Below are 21,782 nucleotides of genomic sequence, written 5' to 3' on the forward strand. Positions count from 1 at the left end.
AGGCTGCACAGGGCTTCATATAATCCAGGCTTGAAACACCCCAGGCTGGAGAAGGCCCAGCTTCCCTGGCCCCTGGCCCCACAGCTCAGCTGTCCTCATTGGGATAAGGTTTCTCCTTATCTCCAGACTGAGCCTCTCATGTTTCAGCTTGTGTTGCTGCTTCTCACCCTCCCACCACACACCACTGTGAAAAGCCCAGCTCAGTCTCCTCTATCCCCTCCTGTTGATGCCAGGGATGTTGCTGGGTGCCTCCAAACCTGTCTCTTCTCCCATCTGAACCAGCCCTGGTCCCACAGCCTCTCCTCCCAGGCCAAGGGCTCCAACCCAGGACCAACTTGCTGGCAGTTTGCTGAACTTGGCCATGTTTAATGACATCCTTCCTCTGTTGGAGATCCAAAACCAGATTCAGTGCCTAGATGTATTGCAATGAGCATTGAGCAGAGGGGACAGTCCCTGCCCTCCCCTGGCTTTCAGGGCCCTGTCCTGCTCACACCACCACCATGGGCGCTGCTGGCCCTTGTTGCTGCCTGGTCCCAGTCTGCATCCTTGCAGGGCTCTGCCTTCACAGGGCAGGGCTTGGCCTTTGCCCTTGCTGTATTTCATTGGGTCCCTGTCAGCCCCTTCCCCCCTGTGCAAGCCCCCCAAAGACAGCAGCTCTGCCTTTGAGTGTATTCAGTGGCTCTGTCCCCGCCACCTATTTGGTGTCCTCTACAGATTTGATGACCATGTCCTCCATGTTCTTCTCAGTGTTCCTGATAACGATGTTGAACAGAACTCATCCCAGGATAGACTCTGTGGTACCCCACTTGTTACCCACCTCCAGGTAGAGCACAACCCTCAGACACCGAGTGTACAGCCGGTTTTTACCCATCTAGTCGTCCTCCCATGCAGGCTGCAACATCCCAGTTTAGACAGAGAATATCAGAAAAGACAGTGTTGAAAGCGTAAAGGCAAGAAGTTGGTCGGGCATGATCAACCCTTGGTAACTCTACACAGGCTGTTTCTGATGTGTCCATCAGTGTATGTGGAGTTGCTTCATATGATTGAATACATTCACCAAATTTTACCACAGTCATATCAGTACCTTGGCAGGGGAAGATGCGTAGCTAAAGCTCAAATTAAGAACGCCAAAACTTTTCCTTAACCACCCCTTACCAAATAAGTTACTTATGTTTCTAAGTCCCTGGGATACACAGCCTTCTAAGCACCTTTTTAACCCAGGCCTGAGAGGAATGAACAACCTCTTAACACACATACTCTATTGCTGAGTTCATGAGCTAAAAACTACAACCACAATACATTATACACCTACGAAATCACAAGTTTTCTTGAATTAGAAAGTTTAAGTCTTAATTTAAATGGATAGGTGACGTTTTACACATTTAAGGGCCAAAAAAAAAGGAATAAGCAATAAGTTGATCAAACAAAACCACAACTTCTCTCTTGCACACATCCACAAAAGGGACCTTATAGCAGGCAGCACTGCTTCTAGATTGTTGTGGTGTTCACTATATTCAGCGATCAGACTTTCCAAGAGACCTTTCAACAATAAATACTTTCCACTGGAGGGAAACAACTGTTATGAATGTTAAGTTAATACATTTGAGTTGCTATCCAACTATTTGAGCTTTAAATCTATGCACTGACAGTACAGTAAAACACTTCCATTTCCGTGTATTTTGAAGTCTGACTCTAAGAAAGCATGTCTAGGGAAGGTGGAGAAAGAAGACCTAAAAAGTGCTTAGCTTTTCTACAGAGGACATCTCCACAAGAAAAAAACTATCTACTAAATATTTGTTTTTGCCAGTCACTTGTCTTGATTTAGTGCTTAGTGTTTCCTATGTTCACGCAATTCATTATAACCAAAGTGTCTTAGTTAAGTTAACCTTTAGTAGTCTGTTCAGGTTGCAGTGCTTGTTTTTTTTCCATGTATGATATGAAGCATTTTCCATTGCTCGACAGAGATGTGTAAGTGTCCTGACCAGGGCTGCACAAAGGAGAATTAAGACCATCATCCTTTCCACAGACAGTTTTTACTTTGGATGTTCAACAGCCTAGATATTCTGCAGCCTCTCTAGCCCTCCCCTGCTCTAAAGATTTTTTTCATTAGATATAGGCAAATTGTTAAGCTTTTTCAGGAAGAAAAAAAAAAACACGAACAAAAACCAGCAGGCCAGGAGTGTATTAAGTTGGCTTCTGCCCTTCAACAGAGCACACCTCTTCAAGCACCTTCTTCCAGTAAGTGACAACACCAACCATTGTTGAGAACCAGCTCAAAGGAGGAGTAGGAGGATGTTTTATTCACAGATATGCTGCTGCATATCTACAGAAAGTACTTGCAGGCCTCCGCTTGCATCCAAGGTTATGGAGTAAGGAGTGTTTCTGCAACTGTAAACTTTTTTCCTTTATCTGAGGGCTCCTGTTCTATTTCTTCCAGCCTGAGTGCTTGTGTCTGTCCCTCTTCCCTAACCTAGCAAGATTCATCTCTTACATAAAAATAGATAAATGGGTCTTCACGGTTTCAGCAAAGATCTGATGGGGGGGGGGGGGGGGAAGTGGTAAGTCCATTAAAAACATAAGCAAATACAAGTTGGGTTGGGAAAAGGCACACTGCAGCTATCTAGAGAGGAATGAGGTGCAGAAGGGGAAGAAGTGAATCACATGAGTAACTTCAATTCCCCTTATGTTCATTTTCCTGTTTTTGCTGTCATTGTAGATATTTTACGTTATTGCTCAAAGGTAAATCAAATAGGAGGCAGAAAAGAATGTGGGAACAGAGGGACAGTATTAAGAGAAATTTGCATATTTGTAAGGGAGAGAAGAAGCCAGTTTCAAAACTAGCTTTGCACTCACACTGAACAGAAATAGACAGTATTTAGAACCAGAGAGTTTTGCGTTGAGCTGGGAAACAAAAATTCTGCTATTTACCTTGAATGCTACTTCAATAACCAACTCAAGTCATATTTATGTATCTATTAGCAGCAAGTTCTTCAAGAAATACAAACACAACTTAACAGTGAAACCTGACCAAACAGGCATTAATGTCCCATTGCTCTGGAAGCCCACGAGACTGCACCAGGGGAGCTGAGACAAGGATGATCTCTGAGAATTCATTTAGTGGCCACCAACACAGCCACAGGCTGCTGCTGCAGGAGTGCTCAGCGCAGCTACATGACCTTCACTATATGCCAAAAGAGTCACGTGACAGAGCAATAAAATAGTCAAACACTTGCAGATGGCAGGGGAAAAAAATTGTTCAAAGATAGTAAGGCATTTGTCTATTCAAGTTGGATCTGTTTTTACAGAAGGAATCCCTGACTACTCTGCAAGCCCTGCTGTGGAAGTAAACAACAATTTCATAACACAAAAATGAAGAGGGGCAGGGCAGAATAAACCTAGTGAGATTAAGAGACAAACAACATCCGCAACCAAGTACAGGCCATTTTATATCATCTCCTGCTACTGCCTGATATTCCCCACTCCTCCTCCCTCATGTTATTTGAAGGCATAGAAGTTTTATCTGGTGAAGTGTTAAGTCTCCTGTAGACTACAGAAACTACTTTTGCGTGCCAAGGTACGATTCTGACATCTTTGTTCAGCTTGTTGTACTAAAGTCAGAAAACAAGTTCCCAGAGTCCACAGTTTCTGTAAGAACTAAGTCAGATTCACAAAACAGACTTAAGTTACTACTTCAACTGAATGTTAACCTCAGGAAGTGTCTTTATGGGTCTACTCCATATACCATTTAGTATGATACTGGTGACAGCAATGAACTTTAACAAAGAAGTAAAGCTGTTCATCTTCTGTATGAAGGCTTCAAAGGCAGAGGATTTTGCCTGTATTTAGCTGCCATGCAAACTTACAACCAACAAGCTGACTGAGAATTATGTTTTAGGTTTTGTCACATTTCAACACAAATGCTTTGTAGTATTCCAAGTCAGACATCTAACCAAAAAAAGTTTAATTCTGTCCAATAACTAATAATCCTTACATATTAGGCTGATAGAAAAAGCACTTTATGCCAGAAAGTACTCAGCAAAACAGATGCAGTACTCTTGGCCAGCTTTTGAGGTCTCCTTACATCCTAATCTCCGCAAGATGTTTTAGTCCACATGCATTCCAGATACTGAAAATGCCTACAGACAGACAACGGTTGCCAGGGATAGATGGCTAGAGGCCTCAACTCCCCAAAGAATAGTGAGCTTGCTAGAAACAACTTATTTCAAATCTGCAGAAGTTGGCAGCTGTCCTCATCTGTCAAGATGAGAGTCCACAATACACAGAAGACTATTAAGAGATCAGACCCCAGGTGTAAGTGCAATGAGAACAGGCATTAGAACCAAGCCCAGGAATTGATCCAAGTTCTCACTTGATTTTTATTGTTACTATTTTGGACACGTGATTGGTTGAGAATGATTTAACAAGCATAACCAGGAGAATTTTGCTTCTTCCAAACTATGTCTTAGCCTTGAACGTGCATCCAATCAGAAGTAGTTTCTTCTTCACTTTGAAGGGGAAAGGATTAGCAACAGTGAAGTAGCACCTCCCGCTACAGTAATTATGGGGTGGCAATTCAAGGCCAAGATCCTGCAGTGTCAGGGGAAAAAACACAACTTAATGACAAGTTATTTTTCTGGAGTAAAGGGAACTACTAATAGCTAGGGATGCTACCTTTTAATCAGTTGTAATCAAGTAGTTATGCCATAAAGATCAAAAGTTTCCTCTTTCTTTACCCCAAACTTGATCACAGAGCAAAATGCCTGAAGACCACAGAACCTGCAAATTAATTCAGTCTTAATCTTTCTCTATTGCATGAATGAACTATACTTGTACAGTAGATAAGGAACATACTTAGTACTACTAAAATTAGCACTCAAGTAGTATGGTACTGAAGAGTTTTCATCATGAGTATCACTTTCCCAGACCCAGAACAGTTGTACAACTTATTTACCCAAGAGGAAGTATCCAGTACTTCAAGTGATCAGTATCTTAGAGTAACTACAGAGAATTGAGTTCCCACAGGGAAGGGGACATTAGCTCACTGATGCTCATTGCAGAGGACTTCTGTCATTACACATGGAGCAACAGGGGCTTTTCAGCACCAAGACTTCAGGAGCAGGCTGCCGTGATTAGCTGCCAAGTCACGGCTCTGCTATTCCTTTGTACAGGTGTAGCAGCTACCAAGACCCAGCTTGCACAACCATTGCCATGAGGAGTAACTGCTAACAGATTGACACCATGGTGAGCTTGTGAGGTCTGTGCAAAGGATGTTATATACGCCTACCTGGCAGACAATGCTTTGACCGGTCTCCATGTAGCATCTCTGTCAGTCAACCCTCTTAGGACCTTACAATAGCAGTTGAGTATTTTTAGTCACTGTCAGTCTTAAGAGTCTAGCTGGACTCCTGTGAAAGGAGACCCATTCAGTCTCAAGTACAAACCACAGTCACCTGGCAGGTCAGTAGTACTGTCTTAGCAGTCTGGGGGTACTGCTGAAATAACCAAAGAAATACTTCACATTCTGGCTGGCAGTTGTAATGTAGTCCACTAATGCTTCCAGCTGAGGAGACACTGTTTTACTTCAGTGCTAGCATAATAATGGAGACCAATACTTTAACTGCTTAATTTTTTTTATTGTTTTTTCCCCCTCTCTGAATTAAGGTTTACAGTAGTTTCTTAAAGAGCATTTGTATCTGTATACCTCTAAGAGGTAACAGAGAAGATTGTTTCAATCGTACATACAAAACTACTTATGTTTACAAATTTTTGGCAATCATAGTAACCCGTTTTTTCCTATTGCCATTGCCCCAATCATTGAAAAAGACAGTGTACAATAATTTACATTTGAAGTATTTCAAAGTGCTTGACAGTGATTTTCCAAGAACAATATTTACAAGTGTCACATTTACACATATGTACAGCTATTACAAGTTGTGGCTGGAATATGGCTTTCTATGGAAAGTGCTTTATATTTGGTCAGTGGTGTTACTGACTGACCAATCCAAGGGTTACTGATAAAATGGTAACCACTAAAAGCTGAATTGTTGTGGACAGGTATTTACAGAGTTTGTTGTTAATCTGTATAAAATAGCTATTTACATAAGTGTTCCATACATACAGAAAGTATCTTTTCTTTCTTCCAAGAATGGAGGAAGTCCTTCAGCCACAAACCTGGTTACTATCCCCAAAGAGTGTAAAACACAAGTAAACTGGAAGTGATTGCTGATCCAGTGCTCACGCCATATCATCATCCGTGCTTACAACAGATATCTGTACAAAATAAGTACAAGTTAGTTTCAATTGTACTAACGAAGATACAAAACAACGCATGGCATCACTACACAGCAGTTTGATACCAGGGCTAGTCCTGCAGGCTAGTGACCCCATTCAGCACTGATTACTCCACCCCAGGTATAGGATAGTAGTTGCCCACTACAGCTTTAACCTTGATTAAAAAGTCAAGTTCTCAGCTGATTCAGCCCAGTGGTTTAGCTGCAGCCAGCCACTTTCAACAGTGGAGACCTCTCCTAAACTCATCAGGTATCATTTGGCAGTCTTTATGTCTACTCCGAGAATTAACCTGAAGCCTCAGACATGTCAACAGATTTACTTACTGCAGGGTAGGTGTGCCCTACTGAACCACTGTGTCTTCCAATATCAATTGTGAGGTCCTCTTCTGTAGTTTTCAGGTAGACAGGATTATCAAAATTCATGCTCTTCATGTTCTTGTGCTGCCAGTTACGCCACATGAAGTAGCCAGCCACTGCAGCCGTCACCAGCAACACTTTAGGGAGAGAAGCAGACAGCAAGTATGGAGTTGAGTCAAGTCAAGCTCCTGCCTAAGAGCAGCTTGTCCCCCCACAAGGGGTCCCAAAGGCTAGTGAATGCTGTACTCACAGACAGGAATAACAGTCCAAACCGCTGATGTTCCTCCAGCTGCATGTGCCTCAGATGCTGTACCACTGATGTTGAATTCTGCATAAGAATTTGAAGTTGTGAGCTTGCTTACTGACAGGCTGGCAGACTTTGTCAGATGCAAGCACTTCCCAAGCCCAGAAACTGCTATCATATATTAGCTTCTCAGTAACGCACTGCAAGAACAGCTTAACAGGTTTCATCCTATATTAGTAGAAAGCTTTTTTTATTGCTTGCCTTCTCTGAGCACTGCTGGGATCTCATGAAACCTATAGGTTCCACACTATCATAAGTGAACTAATGCCATTTATCACATGCTCCAGCTGTTGTATTTGTACTACACACGTGACCTGGCCTGTGTTCTCTACTTGCATGCAAAGGAGAAAGCTTCAAGTAGGCTAGTGGGTCAGTTTGCATTTAAGTTTCTCTAGTGTTTAGCAGTTTGAGTTATTTGGACCAGTACCTCCAGGAACTAGTCCAAGAGTTGGAGATTTTTCTGTTGTGCTGGTATCTTTAGCCTCAGTGTAAGCCACAGTTGTTCCAGTACCTGAAACTAATTATAGATCAAGAACCCAGTTAATCCTGAAGTTCTGCAATGGCTTCACTATGAAAGCCATGGTAGTGAATGTTTAGCAGATGGCAGAATGATCATGCAGCTTGTTAGCTTTACTGGAAACACTGACATTAGTTACTTCCCTAGCACACCCTCTGCTGAGGGTTTTTGATCAAAACTACTTCCAAGAACAAGGCTAGACAGTTAATCAGTCATCAATTACAGGCATTTAGAGCCATGATAACAGTAAGTCACCCCATCCCTTGCATAAGGTTTTCTGAGTGAGATTTTAGTTCCGCATGTTTACTGGTTAGGTAGTCTTTGATACCTATAGAAACCCCTTAGGGCAGCCAACTGAGGACAGTGTCCTTTCATTCAGTGCTCCAACTGTTACAGTCAGAATCAACATGCAATATAGTAAGTGGCACCTTGGATTTTCTAGTTCCACTCCACTGGACAAAAAAAAAAAAAAAAAAAAGAAGACTGCCATATAGCCAGTGCTTAGGGTAGTAACAGCAGTATGTTGGTTTGGGCCATGAAAGGAGGTCCAGACAAACTTCCTTGGCCAGCAAAATTAGCCTATCAGCTTTTCAACATTGTATTTATATGCTGTAGAGCTATGTTAGTTTATACCCCTTGTTTTATAAGAAAGGGGCTTGGTACATTTTGAGCATGTGCTTGCTGTCTGCAGAAAGCCATGGAGCTACAAGGTCTTGTTGCAAATGATGATGATGCAAAAACCAAGCATGGACTTTGAACGCACCTACAGACTTTGAGGGCCAGCTTAATGCATGCTAGAAGACCAACCCCTCCAAGATTATTTACATCAGATTAACTCATGCAAAGCTCTCCGCCTATACTGCCATATTTGCCTCTAACAGGTCCAGTACCCCTACTCCTTCTGCATCCATCCTGGAAGAGATTTCAGTCATGTTAGCATACCTGCACATCTCAGACCATCCTCCTTCAAGAAGTATCCAACAGGACATGCACAAGTATACTTCGGAGAGTGTTCATTTATCTGAGGAGCAGGCAGGCACAGGTAGCTACAGCCTCCATTTGCCATGTTCTCTTCACACCAGTTCCTGCCTGTTGGTACAGCAATTGACAGGAGTAGGCCTTGATATTCCAGGTGCACAGCATAATTATTTGCTCAATAATTGCTCTATTAGAGTTAGAGATTTCTATCTGCTCTGCCTACGAAAGAGCAACTAGACCTTCTCTTAAGCCGGTGAGGGTGCCTATGTTAGAAGCTCCAAGCACTTTAAGTAGAAGTGAAGTGGACAGCTATACAGGGGAGGGATACCGTTTGCCACCACCCAAGCAGGGCCAGCTTCTTACAAGTACACACTGATATAATTATAAACTGTATTAGAGTTACCTGAAGGCTGAACAAGTTCATGATACACAATGATGTCCTGTGCATCATTGAGGTTGTTCACTAGGGTAACCAATTCAGATCCAGTAAATTTGTTGGCACCATAGACTGCCTCATTCTCTCCATCAATCCAGTACACACGGTCCTAGAAGACAGAGTCATTGCGTCCCATTACTTCTGTGTTGCTATCAGCACCATGACTGCTAGTCTCATACTAGCAAGAGGATCTTTGACAATTACTACAGGAAGTCACTCTTACCTCAAATATTGTTAGAGCAAGAGGATGAGGAAGGAACATATGAGATTTCAGCACAATTCTACGGTCCTGGCCATTCAAGTCCACGCTTGACAGCATATGTAGTTTAGAATCAAGCCAGTATAGACGGCTTTTGACAAGATCTAGGAGGACAAAAACCCAGACATATTTACTACCTACATGGAAAAAACCTCCAAAGCCTCCTGCAAAAGTTGAAACACCCACAGATTCAAGAATAGTTGCAGTGTTGCCCTAGTTTCTTACCATACCAGGATGCAGAAGGCTGCTGCAGTGATGCCTAAGTGGCCTGTACCTCAACTATAATATAGAGCAGTGCAAGAAGAGTTACTATTTCAGTATCTGAGAAGTGCTATCTGTGCCTGTTGCAGTGTCTCCAGGCGTGCAGGAACTTCCCATTCTCAGAAGCTGGAAATAGTTCTCTGAAGGATGACCTTGGCTTTTGTAGCAAAAAAACTGCTAAAGCTCCAGAATACCTCTGGCACAGAGACAAGTTCAACATACCTAGAGCAATTCCATTAGGCCACTGGATTTCTGTTGTCACAAGCTGCTGTCTGTCAAATCCATTCATTCCTGCTTTTTCAATTTTTGCTGGCTCACCCCAGTCTGACCAGTACATAAAGCTGTGAAGCAGAATTTATGTTGTATGATGCACTATAGTACTGTGTAGTATCACTCTTAATTATGACCAATAACTAACAAAGGCTACCTAAGTCAGTTATCAGGACATGGAGTAGCTGGTAGGTCCGCTCTTTTAAGAGAACCGGTTCAAATACTCACCCAGAGAGAGGATCTACAGCAATAGAAGCTGGCTCTCTCAGCTCAGAGAGAAACAAAACCTTTCTTTTCGTGCCATCTAGGCTAGCCACCGAAATGGTCTTTGCAGTTGAGTCAGACCAGTAGATGTTCTTATAAACCCAGTCAACAGCAATTCCTGCAGGGCTGTGTATGTTGTCCAGGATTCTGACGTGTGTTCCAACTTTATCACGGGTATCAATAGAGGCACTGGAAGACAAGAATTACTTGCTTTCAAACCCTTCCTCCTCCACAGATACTACCACTTGGCATGCCTCAGCAAATACTGCACAGAGATCTCAGGCAGACAGTGTAGAAGATACACTTGGGACTTTCCACAGAGAGCCTTTTCTATAATTGTAGCAGCAGTTACTACGATGTGCAATAGGCATACATGTAAGTTCCCACAACTAGCAACATCTACTGTACGTTGTACTTAGGACATCAGGAATCTCATTTTCATCACCAGAGTCTAGAGAAGCATCTTGGGGAAAACGCGAGATGGTTTAGGGGAGCACACTAGGGTTCAGAAGCTGAGTCCATTTACCTGAAGATTGCTTTTTGGCTGAAGTCAGCCCAGTACAGCTTTTGCTCAGCAATATCAGCATCTAGAGCTACTGTGTTTCTTAGCTGCTCTACTAGCTGAATGTATTCTTTCCTCTCAAGGCCGATCTTCCTGATATCCCGGCGGTTGGTGAAAATTAGACATGGTTCTTTCCCTGTGAAGACAGCGTAAGTGTTATCTGTACTTCTAGACATGCAGTAACATACTGTTCTTTTATGACAAGCTCTGAGAATCATCGTATTTAGTATTTGCTATCCCACACTTGCTAGGGGATGCTGACAGAGGTCTTGGCTGTACCGTGCCTCATCCTTTTCTCCCTCCACAACTTGATGGGGAGGGTCCTCCTGCCCAGGGAGCAGACACAAGCAGTTTATGTTAGGCAGCTTTAAGTACTGTATCATGGCATCATTCAAAGTGTTAGGAGCATTCAGGCCTGTACAAGCTATACTGATAACAGCACAACTAGTGTAAAAACCACAATAGCATAAATAGTACATCACTTGCTGCCTCATTTTAATGTGGGGATATAGAAATCTTATGCCAATACTCACCAACTGCCTTGCAGACCCCAGTAGCAAGATCCATCTGATAGCCACGACTACATTCACATTTGTAGCCCCCTTTCAGGTTGATACAGATTTGACTACAGATACCAGGGTTCTGGCACTCATTGATATCTGTAAAGACAACAATTTAATTTGTTCTTATCTCCAACACCATCAGTAGGGTCCATGTTAACCCACTTGATACTTGCCTCCACAGGTTCTTCTATCTATAAGCTCAAACCCAGCTGGACAGTCACATTCATAGCCAATAACGAGATCTCTGCAGATATGAGAGCACCCGCCATTGTTCACCAGACATTCATTTATGTCTAGAAGAGAAGAATTAACCACTTGTGAGACAACACGCATATTCAGTCTTAAAGTCTTAGTCAGAGAGTGCTTTACCAGATACCCATCCATTTTCCAATGATGCCTGCTACCCCTGATAAACCACTCTGGTACCTGAGTTACATGCACAAGACCCTCCTCAAATTCATATTTGCTCAGCTATCAGCATGTTACTTGTGTTACAAGTTGGCAGCAACAGACAAAGATTGAGGCTCTTGGAAGTTTCAGAGTTTCTAATGCCTTCAGGTGCCTTCTGCCCATGAAAAAATCATTCCAACAGCCAGTTTGGCTAGGATAAAACTAGCCTATTGACTAGGCTGCTCTTGGTTGTTTGTTTGCCACCAAAGAAGTGCAGATGGGTATTCCAGACTGACATCTTACAGCTCAGAGGCTGTATCTAAGTACATCCAGTGGTCAGCATTGTGGAATGAGTTTGTTCACTTACTACACTCCTTGAGAGGCTCATCACTCCAGTCCTTGCAGTCTCTCTGCTGGTTACACACTTTATTGATATCTATGCATTCTCCACTTCTGCACTTGAATTTGCCAGGTCCAGAGCACTGGATAACTGAGATAATTAAGATTGTGAGGGAAACTACCAGCTTCAACAGATGTTCTGCAAAGACTTTATTCTTGCGTAGTTCCACACTTACCATTGTTACAACTTGCTTCATCAGTGCCATCCAGACAGTCTCTCACACCATTGCACTGCCTACTCCCATGGATGCAGTTCCCATCTTCACACCTGAACTGGTCTGGTCTGCAGGTCCGAGAAGCTGAGGGCACAGACATTACAGACTTAGAACTCCTGAGGTCTGATGAAGGAAGAAAATAAAACAGAAGCCAACCAGCACCTCCTAAAGAAGGATCAAGTTAACTTACGGCAGCTGATTTCATCACTTCCATCCTTGCAGTCAGGATCTCCATCACAGCGCCACTTTTTGTGGATACATTCCCCTGAGCCGCATTGCACCTCACTGGCAGAGCACTTCACAGGAGGTGCAGGCTGGCGACCACATTGCTCTAGAGATTCATCTGAATGGTCAGAGCAGTCAGCATCATCATCACACACCCAGCTGATGGGGATGCAAGTGGAGCTCTTGCACTGGAACTCATGAACTCCACAGGTTGGAGGTGCACACTCCAGCTCATCACTGCCATCGCTGCAGTCATCTTGACCATTGCAGACAAAGCTCTTGGAAATACACTGCCCATTGCTGCATGTGAACTCTGCCGGACTACAAGTCACATTGCCTGGAGTAACAGGAGTAAGAGAGATTAGCAGATTACTATAAGAAGGCACACTTTTGCATGAAGGTGTTTTGCTTTGCAGGTTCTTCAGCTGTTAGCTTACGGAATATCAGCATCCTGTATAAGGCTCTAGGTGTATCTAACTGACCACCTACAGGAGACTTGGGCCCCACACAGACTGTCCTCCTCGCCTTTGAATGTTATAAGTGAGAGGCACCGGTTTTGAGCTACTGAGTGAAAACAGCCTCCTTCTGAAGCAGCTAGGCTCTTCTGCTTCAGAGTGAGAGCCTCTTGGAAAACAGGCTCAGACCCTGTGAATCAGAGACAGAAGGTAAGAGAATTGCTAGCTCAAGAGTACAGACTAAGATTCAAGCAGCCAGATGGTCAGCACGCACTATAGTTTGAAATTGAAGTGTTTTGTGCTGGTACCCAGGACAGCAGCGGTCCATTTGCTTGGACCACTGGGGATAACAGATCAAGATCTTGCACCAGTTGATCCTGTGGTATTAAGCGCACCCACACAACTTACACCAGTACAAATTATGCTGGTTTAATAGCAATGCAACTAGCAGCTCAGTATGCCTAGGCTGATAGTTTTATCAGCTTCATTAGAAGTGCTGTCTGTAGATTTACTTGTCAAATTAAGACATTTGCTTGCTGAGTAAGGCAGCAACTCCACAGACACATAGCAGAAGTCTGCAGATCTGTGTCTCATTAGCCCATCCAGGCAAGGTGGTTCTGATGGAAGCCAGCCCTGTGGCTTTGGCTACAGCAAATTTGTCTCAGGACACCTCAGCCAACTCATGTGTACACAAGTTCATTAGAACAAGCCAGGAATGCTGCACTCCAAGGCTGGCAGTGGCAGCTTCACTTGTGTACCATCCTGAAGTTGCCCCCCCCAACACTTGAAGCTTAGCTTACCTAGTCTGCACTTTCGGACAAGCACACAGAATACTCCAGAACAGGGCTTTAAAGCAGATCAGCTGTGCCCTTGGCTACAAGTCACTACTGCATTTTTAGGAGACCATTTGTTAATATAAGCAGCAACTAGAGTTACCTGTTGAGAAACTGCAGAGAACAAGTCCTGATGGTTTGCCCAACATGTGACTAAGCCTATGGCTATTGCCAAAATTAGCCAGAGACGGATGTTGAATAGCTTATATTGCTGTAGTTCTTAACTTAGCAGGATAGAGGAGTGTTAGAAGAAGTCCGCTTTGTTAAGCAGGCTGCAATACAAGATGAACGTAGGTTTAAGGAGCTACTGATACTATGAGAAATTTATCTTCCCAGGTATACTGCCTAGCTAGCTACTTTCCAGACAAGTCAATTTCAAATAGAGTTATGCAGCCACTGTTTCTTCCCTTACCACAATTCTCTTCATCTTCTCCACTGTCACAGTCTTTTTCACCATCACATTTCCAGGACACTGGGATACACTGGGTTGACTGAGGACCACAGCTGATTTCATTTACCCGGCATGTTCTCATATCTATTGAAAAAAGTTTAAGTTGAATTCAAGAGTTCTGAAATTTAAGAGCTACTGATCTTGGGGTTTAGCAGTTGTCCTGAAAGTTGAGACTGAAAGGCTTCAGGTCTGGACAGAATTGCAGTTAACTAGATGCCAGCATCCATTTAAGTTGATGGCTCCATCATGGAAGAGGTTATACCAGTTTGTAACGTTCAGTAAAAAGAGATGCTTCCAGCTCCTAATAGATTAGTATTTCAAGAGTATCTTTGTAGCGGTAGTTTTGTGATTGCGCACCAGTGACACTGTAGAAGCTTGAGCTATAACACATAGTAGTAGGCACGAGTAATGCCAAAGTGCTGAAGTATTCCTCAATGTGGATCCTATTGATATAGGGAAATTAAGCTTCACAGATCTATATCCCTTGGTTAGTTACCACACTTAAGACTGAGGTGGCTGACTGTGAGACCTCACGGTCAAGCCTCTGCATTTCTGCTTCCCACCCCCCAACACATCATCAGTCACTCAGTTCCTACACTAACTCTGGTTATCTTGCATAGTAGTTGTCTTTGAGGACAATGATCTCTTGGTCAACAAGCCATAGTAAATGGTGGCCATGTTGTGCTTGCTGTCTCTGAGTGTCAGTAAAACCTTGTACTTGCTATCTGTTACCAGGTACAAGTGCAAAGTCCCCACTCAGTTCTGCATCTTTTTAAGCAGTAAAACATCTTGTCAAGACCCTGATGTGGCCAAAGCCAAGCTAGGACTTAGGAAGGTGCTCTCCAAGACAACAAGTTCATCCTTCTTTTAGGAGGAGAGCCATGCTGCAAGCAGGCAGGAAGTCAAAACGCTACTCCCCGGAGGGTTGCCTGCACTGACAAGCCAGAGTCACTTACGGCACAGTTCAGCGCTCTCATCAGACCCGTCCTCGCAGTCTGGATCCCCATCACACTGCCACCTGTTAGGCACACACTGGCCACTGACGCACACAAAGTCAGATTCGGCACACGTCTTCTTCACTGCAAGGGAGAAGGACACCCACTTGTTTAGAGACCAGAGCTTAGCATGTTTGTTGCAGCTAGAGATAAGCTGCCTTGCCCTAAGAAAGTGATTCAATATCCTTAGTTCTTGGATGTCTGGTGTCATCTTCCATCAGCCTAATGGCAGTGCTGTTTAACACTTCCCAGAGAGTTATACTGTGCACAGAGAAACATTTATCTTCCTATAAGCAGGCACTGGAGGACTGCTATTGTCAAGGGAGACTATACTGCTAGAATAGCTGCTGCTTTGAACACACTTGAGTTAAAGTACAGTCTATTGATATTAAAATTCAGATTTTGAACTCCGAGTTTATCATCAAGGCATTTGATTTCTCATTACAGAAGCATGGTACTACGTAGCCCTAATGTAACAGTTTAAGTCTGATTGAGCAGACTGGCAGTTCAACCACACCAGCATTGGATATTGAGTCTGTTTATCCTTGGCTCTAAGTACCTCTAGTCATCCATCTTGGCCTCTATGTCTGCTTAAAGCAAGAGTTGGCAGCCAAAGCTAGACTCAGTGTTTATAGGAGACTCAGCAGAATCACTTCTACACATAAACCAGGGCATTTAACCATGGAATAACTAACAGCTAAGTGCTAATAGCAAACACTTTCTACTATGTCTTCAAGCAACAACTGAGAACAGGCTTGCATTCTATTCTGGACAGTCACCGTGCTCACAAATAGAGTCTTGGTCACAAGCTTTTCTCTCAGTCCCCAGGTCCAGGAAACTTTCATAGCACTTAGGAAAATTCAACTGCCTCAGATGGATACAAGACATCAAGATAGTCCCCCAGTTCTAGGGATTTGTCCTCTACTCTGTATTCTGATTGTCAGAAGTGCTGGACAGGATAAGCATCTCTCCAGCTATCCACTGTTAAGCCTCCACTGCCAACTAGCAAGTACTACTACAGAGGTATTATTTATTTTGATTACTTACCACAAGCATTCTCATCACTGCCATCTGAACAGTCTTCATCACCATCACATTTCCAGAGTAAAGGAATACAGCGTCCATTACTACATGGGAATTGGGATTCCTCACATTTTGCTCTCGCACCTTCAATGAAAAAAAGAACCTAAGCCCCGATACTGTCTAGCAATGCTTTCTTGCTTTCCCCCACGGCTGATCAAGAAGTTACCCAGCTTAATGAACAGTAACATCAGCATAAAACCAGATCTGAGCTCCAAGTCTTTGTAGTCACCTTATTCAATCACAAAAATAGAGCCAGAAGCTCTTCTTCACGGTACAAGTGCAGAGCTTATGCACTATGAGAGTCCACCTGCCAGACAGCAGTAAACCAGCCTCAGTGTTCTTCTTACTGAGTTTTCCTTTCAAGGCAAGGTCAACTTTGCAAGGCAGAGGGATGTGTGCACACAGTGACTTTTACTGTCTAGCACCTAGCATTGCATTTTCAAAAATCTTCAAACTTTAAGCAAACTGGGTTTAAACTTGACTAACGTCAAGCTGCGTTAATATTTCAGCACTTTGCTGCTAACACATTGCAGCAGAATCCCCAAGAACTCTGTGAAGATAGCTTAGGTATCTGGTCTGTAGCTGAACAACAAGTTTTTATTATTTTAGTTACTCCTCAAACAACAGCACCCAGAGACATTCCTTAGTATACACAAAAAGAAGTGTGATTACTTATCTGGATCTTGCTTATTAAAGCTAGATCCAACGTGATGCTAAAACAGCAAGATAATTTATAACTTCCTTCTGGAATCAAGTCTGTTGTCTCTCAACTGATAACAGTCTTGATTTGTTAGTAGACTCAAGTAAGGTACTGCTTTCTACATGGTGCTTAGAGTTAGAGTGCATTTTCCAGAGTATTTTCAGTTCTAAAACTGTATCAACCGGTCCCTTGAGGGAACCTTGAAGCCATGTTATAACTGTCACTAAAAGCAGCAGCCTGCTTCTTCAGCAGCTAAGCCAGAGCTGTTCCATGTAATGCAGGCAGGCAAGTGTGTAAGCTCATGCATTATTATTGGCTGCGCATGTCTACAGCATGATGCAAGACTCCTGCTTCTCCTTGGTTTATTGCATCATTTAGTGGAGGTGCTTTGTCTTGGCATTCCAGGGCTCACACAGGGCATCTAATTTTAGTAGAACATTACTTGTTATTTAATATCTTCTGTGCATGACACGCAAAATGCAAGACAGATTCCAAGTGGAAGGAAGCTATTCGGCCATTTCACATTATGTTGGCCAGCCATTAGGCACTGGGCAATGGCAAACCCTACACAGAGTATAAGCAAGGACAACATGTGCAATTTTACCTGATGAGTATCTCATGTAAATTCATGCTAGAAGTAAAGGATTTGAAACAGCAGCTTATTGAGCTCTGCTAATGTTTTAGCAGTCTTACTGGTTGAGAAAAAAAACACTAACTCACTTGTCAAACAGAGTAAAGCCATAACAACTTGTTTCATGGCAACTGTGTTCAAAGAGTGCCAAAAACCTGAACATCATCTCCTGTGCTTTTTATTTCCATCTTTCCTTTCCTTTTCAGGACGGCAATTACACCAGCATGCATTTTCTAATAGTGTAGTTTTTAAGGCTTCTACTATTTGGTCAAGAGCTATCAAACAAGTAGCTTGCCTTGTGCTAGAAGACACACCCCAGACAGCTTAGATAGGGTGCAGAAGCTACAGCTATCAGCTTGTTCTAAGCCTGACACCACCTTGTTGTCCAGTAACTTACAGAGGTAGCCATCTGCTTGCAAGCCCTGGTCACACATTATTCCAGTTATTACTGTACTACCACCTAAAATACACAGCAACTGACTCCTGCTAGTTTTGAGACATTCTCATCCAGGCTTTCAGAGTGCGAACAGTCAACCTTTCCCAAAATAGCCTACTAGAGATATTAGACTAAGCCTGCTGCTCAGGAGATCCCAAAATAACTCTGCAGACCTTAGTTACTCTATTTCAAGCTAGAATAACCAGAAAAGGCTTGCTAAGACTGCCTAGTACATTGTGACTTGCAAAAGTAACATCACTTTGACCAAATGCTACAGGGAAGCTACTCACAAGGCTAGATGAAACAGTAACTGAGATTGGAGTAACAGCTGTAACTTTACAATGACAACCTTCACAACAAGCCATTTCAAGAAGGTATCACTTCTGCAGCTGATGCCAAGCGAAATGTCAGTGCAACTACTTTTGTGAGCCCACAAACAAGTAAAGAACTGACAGCACCTAACACCCACACAGGTAAAGGTCATCATCTGTTGCTACTCCTGGAGATGTCTGTCAAACTGTAAAGGCCACCTCGAGTGAGCTCCAGTCAAGACAAAGGTTAGTTCCAGCCAGTAACTAACTGTGGTCCCCTCTCTTACAACAAGCACAGCTCTACAATGCCAGGTAACCATTTAGTCATGATGCTACCAGTCTAATCCACACAGCTGCAGCTTCAGTCACTAGACACTTAATGATTTTTAGATCAGCATCAATTAGCCACCAATTCAAAGCTTTTCTTCATGTGCTACTCATACCCCAGAAAAAACCTTCACACTTTCTCCTCCTTGGGACAAAGCTTCAGCAAAAGATTTACAGACCCAGTAATTTCACAGCCTGTGATTGCTAACACACATTATTTTACTGTTCCCCAGTTAACCACTTACTAGAAGTTGGCTCATAAGCAGCAACGTGCGCAGGGTGAAGGAGCACAGTTACAATGACTATCCAAGTTAAACTAGCTTTCTCCATACCTCTGCTGTCACTGGTTGTCTCAGCCCTTTAAGCACGTTGTCAGATTACTTGTCTGGACAGCCTCAAACATGTGACACTTGTGTGCTGTCATCTGACACCAAGTCCCAGAAAAGCTTGCAACAGTGATTGTGAAACCTTGTGAGAGCTCACACAGGAACTCCCCCCAGGTCCTGGCAATTGCAGCTACTAACTAGAGAGCTGGTGGGGCCACAGACTCAAACTGAGGGAAGAATCAGACTAACTTGGTGGACTACAGTCACCCTCTACCGTATATCTGTTACGATTTCTGACTACAGTGCACTAGCAGTTTCAGCGCCAGCCAGCTTGGTCCTTCCTACTACAGCTGTTTAATCATGTCTGTTGTAGACTGGATACGGGAGCAACCTCCATGACTGGGAACTGAGGAGTGACTAGGCAGATGTCTCCCCTCTTCCTCCTTTTATAAGGACTGGATGGGATTTTCCGGACAGACCAGGTGTCTGAACTACTGCACACAGCGATGACTACAAAGTCGGACTACCTTCAAGCATACTTTGCCAACACAGCCAAGATCTGACACTTTAAGGCACTGGTCAGGAGATTAAGAGCCATACAACAACGCAGACATGGATTGCCCACCCCCCACCTAGAAGAGTAGTCTGGACCTCAGTTCCTGAAGGAAGGAGTCAGCCAGTTGATCACTACCTCCACTAAGGAGGAAAATAATTTTTAATTGACCGTCCAACTGGCTTGATGCACAGGTCCTTCTGCCATGGGGGCAACAGTTCCTACGCTAGCAGGCAACCCTGGAGCTCGCCAGGAGCAGCGCTATCAGCGAGAGCCCAACCGGCAAGCGGGGACCCGGCGCTGGCAAGGCTCAACCTTGCCACCAGGTGGAGATCCCTTACGGTGGTAACCGTTGGCCCTGAACTAGAGCCATGCCAACGCTGCTGGATGCCACAAAGCCAAAGTTGCACAGTAGTTTGACAGCACCTTTAACGCCTCAAGCTTTCCAAGGGCTCCTGTTCCTTCCCCCACCGCATAGCACCAGTCCTCCCCGGCTTTCCCCCCACCCCGGCGAGCCCCAGGCACGCAGACTCCCCCCCCCACCCCCCACCCCAAGCACCAGCCATCACGCAGGGGAAAAATAAAAGATAATAATATATATATAAAAAAAATAATCAAACCCTGCCGCGGTACCGGCAGAGGTGTTCCCCGGGGCAGGGGCTCAGCACCCCCTCCCCGGCCCTGCTCGCCGCCCGGGGCCCGGCGGGGAAGGCGGCGCCTCCCCCGACCAGAGGGGGCGGCGGGGCAGACCCCGGCTGCAGGGCCCTCATGTCCGTCACCCCCGCCCCCCCCACCGGGGAGCCCGGGCCCACCCCGGCGGTCCCTCCGCGGAGCCCCGCTCCCCCCGGCGCAGCAAGCCAGCGGCCTGAGAGACCGAAAAAAAAAATAATCAAAAAAACCCCACACCAAAAAACCCACCAAAACAAAAAAAGGGAATAAATAAATAAATAATTTAAAAACAGGGTGGTGGGAGAAGAAATCATGACGGAGAGCGGCAGCTGGAGCAGCCCCGGGGGTCCGCACCCCAGCCCACCCCCCCCGCACACGCACACACACCACCCCCCCGGGCCCCGCACTCACCGTCGGCGGCGGCGCACAGGCAGCCGAGGGCGAGCAGCAGGCACAGCGCCCGGCAGCACGGCAGCGGGACCGCCCGCCGCCCCGCAACGCGCCCGGGACCGGGGCCGGGGCCGCCGCTACCGGGCGCCGCCGCGGCACTCGGGTCTCCGCGCGGCCGGTCCGATCGCATCGCCGTGCCGGGGCCGGGGAGAGGGAGGGAAGGGAAGGAAGGAGGGAGGGCGGGCAGGCGCCGCTGTCGGAGAGGAGAGGAGAGGAGAGGAGAGGAGGAGAGAGGGAGACGGAGACGTGCACGGGGGGGAGGGTGTCCCCGCGGCGCTCTTATACCAGCCGCCCGGCCGCCCTGCGCGGCCGCTGGTGACTCACGGCGCCGCGCCGGGCCCCGGTTGGCTCGCCAACGCTGCCCGCCCCTGCTTCCTCCTCCGCGGCACCTGCGGCCGCCGCGGCGCGCCCGCACACCGGCTGGGCTTCGGGCTGGGCTCGGCGCGGCGCGGCGCGGCGCGGCGCGGGTCGGTGAGTGGCGCTGCGGCGGGGCGACGCGGTGCGAGGCGGTGCGGTGCCGCGGGCAGAGCCCCCCCGACCCCCGTAGCTGCCCCCCCCCCCCCCTTCCCACCCCTCCGACCCCCCTTTCGGCCTGGCCTTCCGCGGGGCGTGGGGCGTCGCGACCTCGCTGGCAGACCCCGTACGCGGGGCGGCGGCGTGGGGCAGTCCCGGCGGGAGGGGGATGCGGCAGCGGCGGAGGGGGGCGGTGGGGGGGAGCGCGGGGTGGGAGGCGGTGGCGGCGGCGGCTTTGTTTCTCCTGCTTCCCCAAAACGCCGGTGCCGCCCCGCCGCGGGGAGGGGGCGTTGCGGGACCCCCCGTCCTGGGCGGCACACAGCGAGACGTGCCGAAATCCGCGGTGCGGGGTGGTTGTCTCCAAAAAAGTGTTTCTTCCATTTGCCCTCCCCCAAGGGAACATGCTTGCGTGCCTCTGGGGTGTTTTTTTGGTTTGCTTTTTTTTTTTTTTTTTTTTTTTTCCCCCTCCCTCCGTAGCAGAACTTGACTTAAAACGAAGCAGGCGCAGCTCTTGAGGAAGAAAATCGCTACTTCTGCGTTCTCCGATCAGGGATCGTAGTTAATTAGTAATTGCACAAAATGATATGCCAAAGTCGTATAATTACAAGGTTAACCTTTTATTTTAAGGAGGAGAATTGGTAGTTTTATTCCTCATTTGTAGCGTTTCGAACATTCAATTATGTCTTGGTGAAATAAAGAAAGAAAAGAAGGGTTGGTAAAATGCAAATTTGGTTTTGTTCCCAGCACTCTTAGAATTTG

The 21,782-nt window shown here is 45.6% G+C and overlaps 1 protein-coding gene across 1 annotated transcript; it reads right to left on the reverse strand.

The window, feature by feature from the left end:
- Window positions 1-5,543: 5,543 nt before the first annotated feature.
- VLDLR (very low density lipoprotein receptor) lies at window positions 5,544-20,640 on the reverse strand (the record flags this gene model as incomplete). Its single annotated transcript, XM_082497992.1, has 19 exons — window positions 5,544-6,270; window positions 6,615-6,784; window positions 6,898-6,975; window positions 7,379-7,468; window positions 8,411-8,557; window positions 8,850-8,991; window positions 9,106-9,245; window positions 9,625-9,743; window positions 9,901-10,125; window positions 10,463-10,634; window positions 11,032-11,157; window positions 11,235-11,354; window positions 11,819-11,941; window positions 12,027-12,149; window positions 12,256-12,627; window positions 13,991-14,113; window positions 14,986-15,108; window positions 16,072-16,191; window positions 20,472-20,640. The coding sequence occupies 19 exons, from the start codon at window positions 20,638-20,640 to the stop codon at window positions 6,235-6,237; spliced, it is 2,718 nt and encodes a 905-aa protein (XP_082354118.1). The 3' UTR covers window positions 5,544-6,234.
- Between the last annotated feature and the right edge of the window lie 1,142 nt (window positions 20,641-21,782).

Source organism: Vanellus vanellus, assembly GCF_965231255.1.
Source record: "Vanellus vanellus genome assembly, chromosome: Z".
Taxonomy (NCBI): domain Eukaryota; kingdom Metazoa; phylum Chordata; class Aves; order Charadriiformes; family Charadriidae; genus Vanellus; species Vanellus vanellus.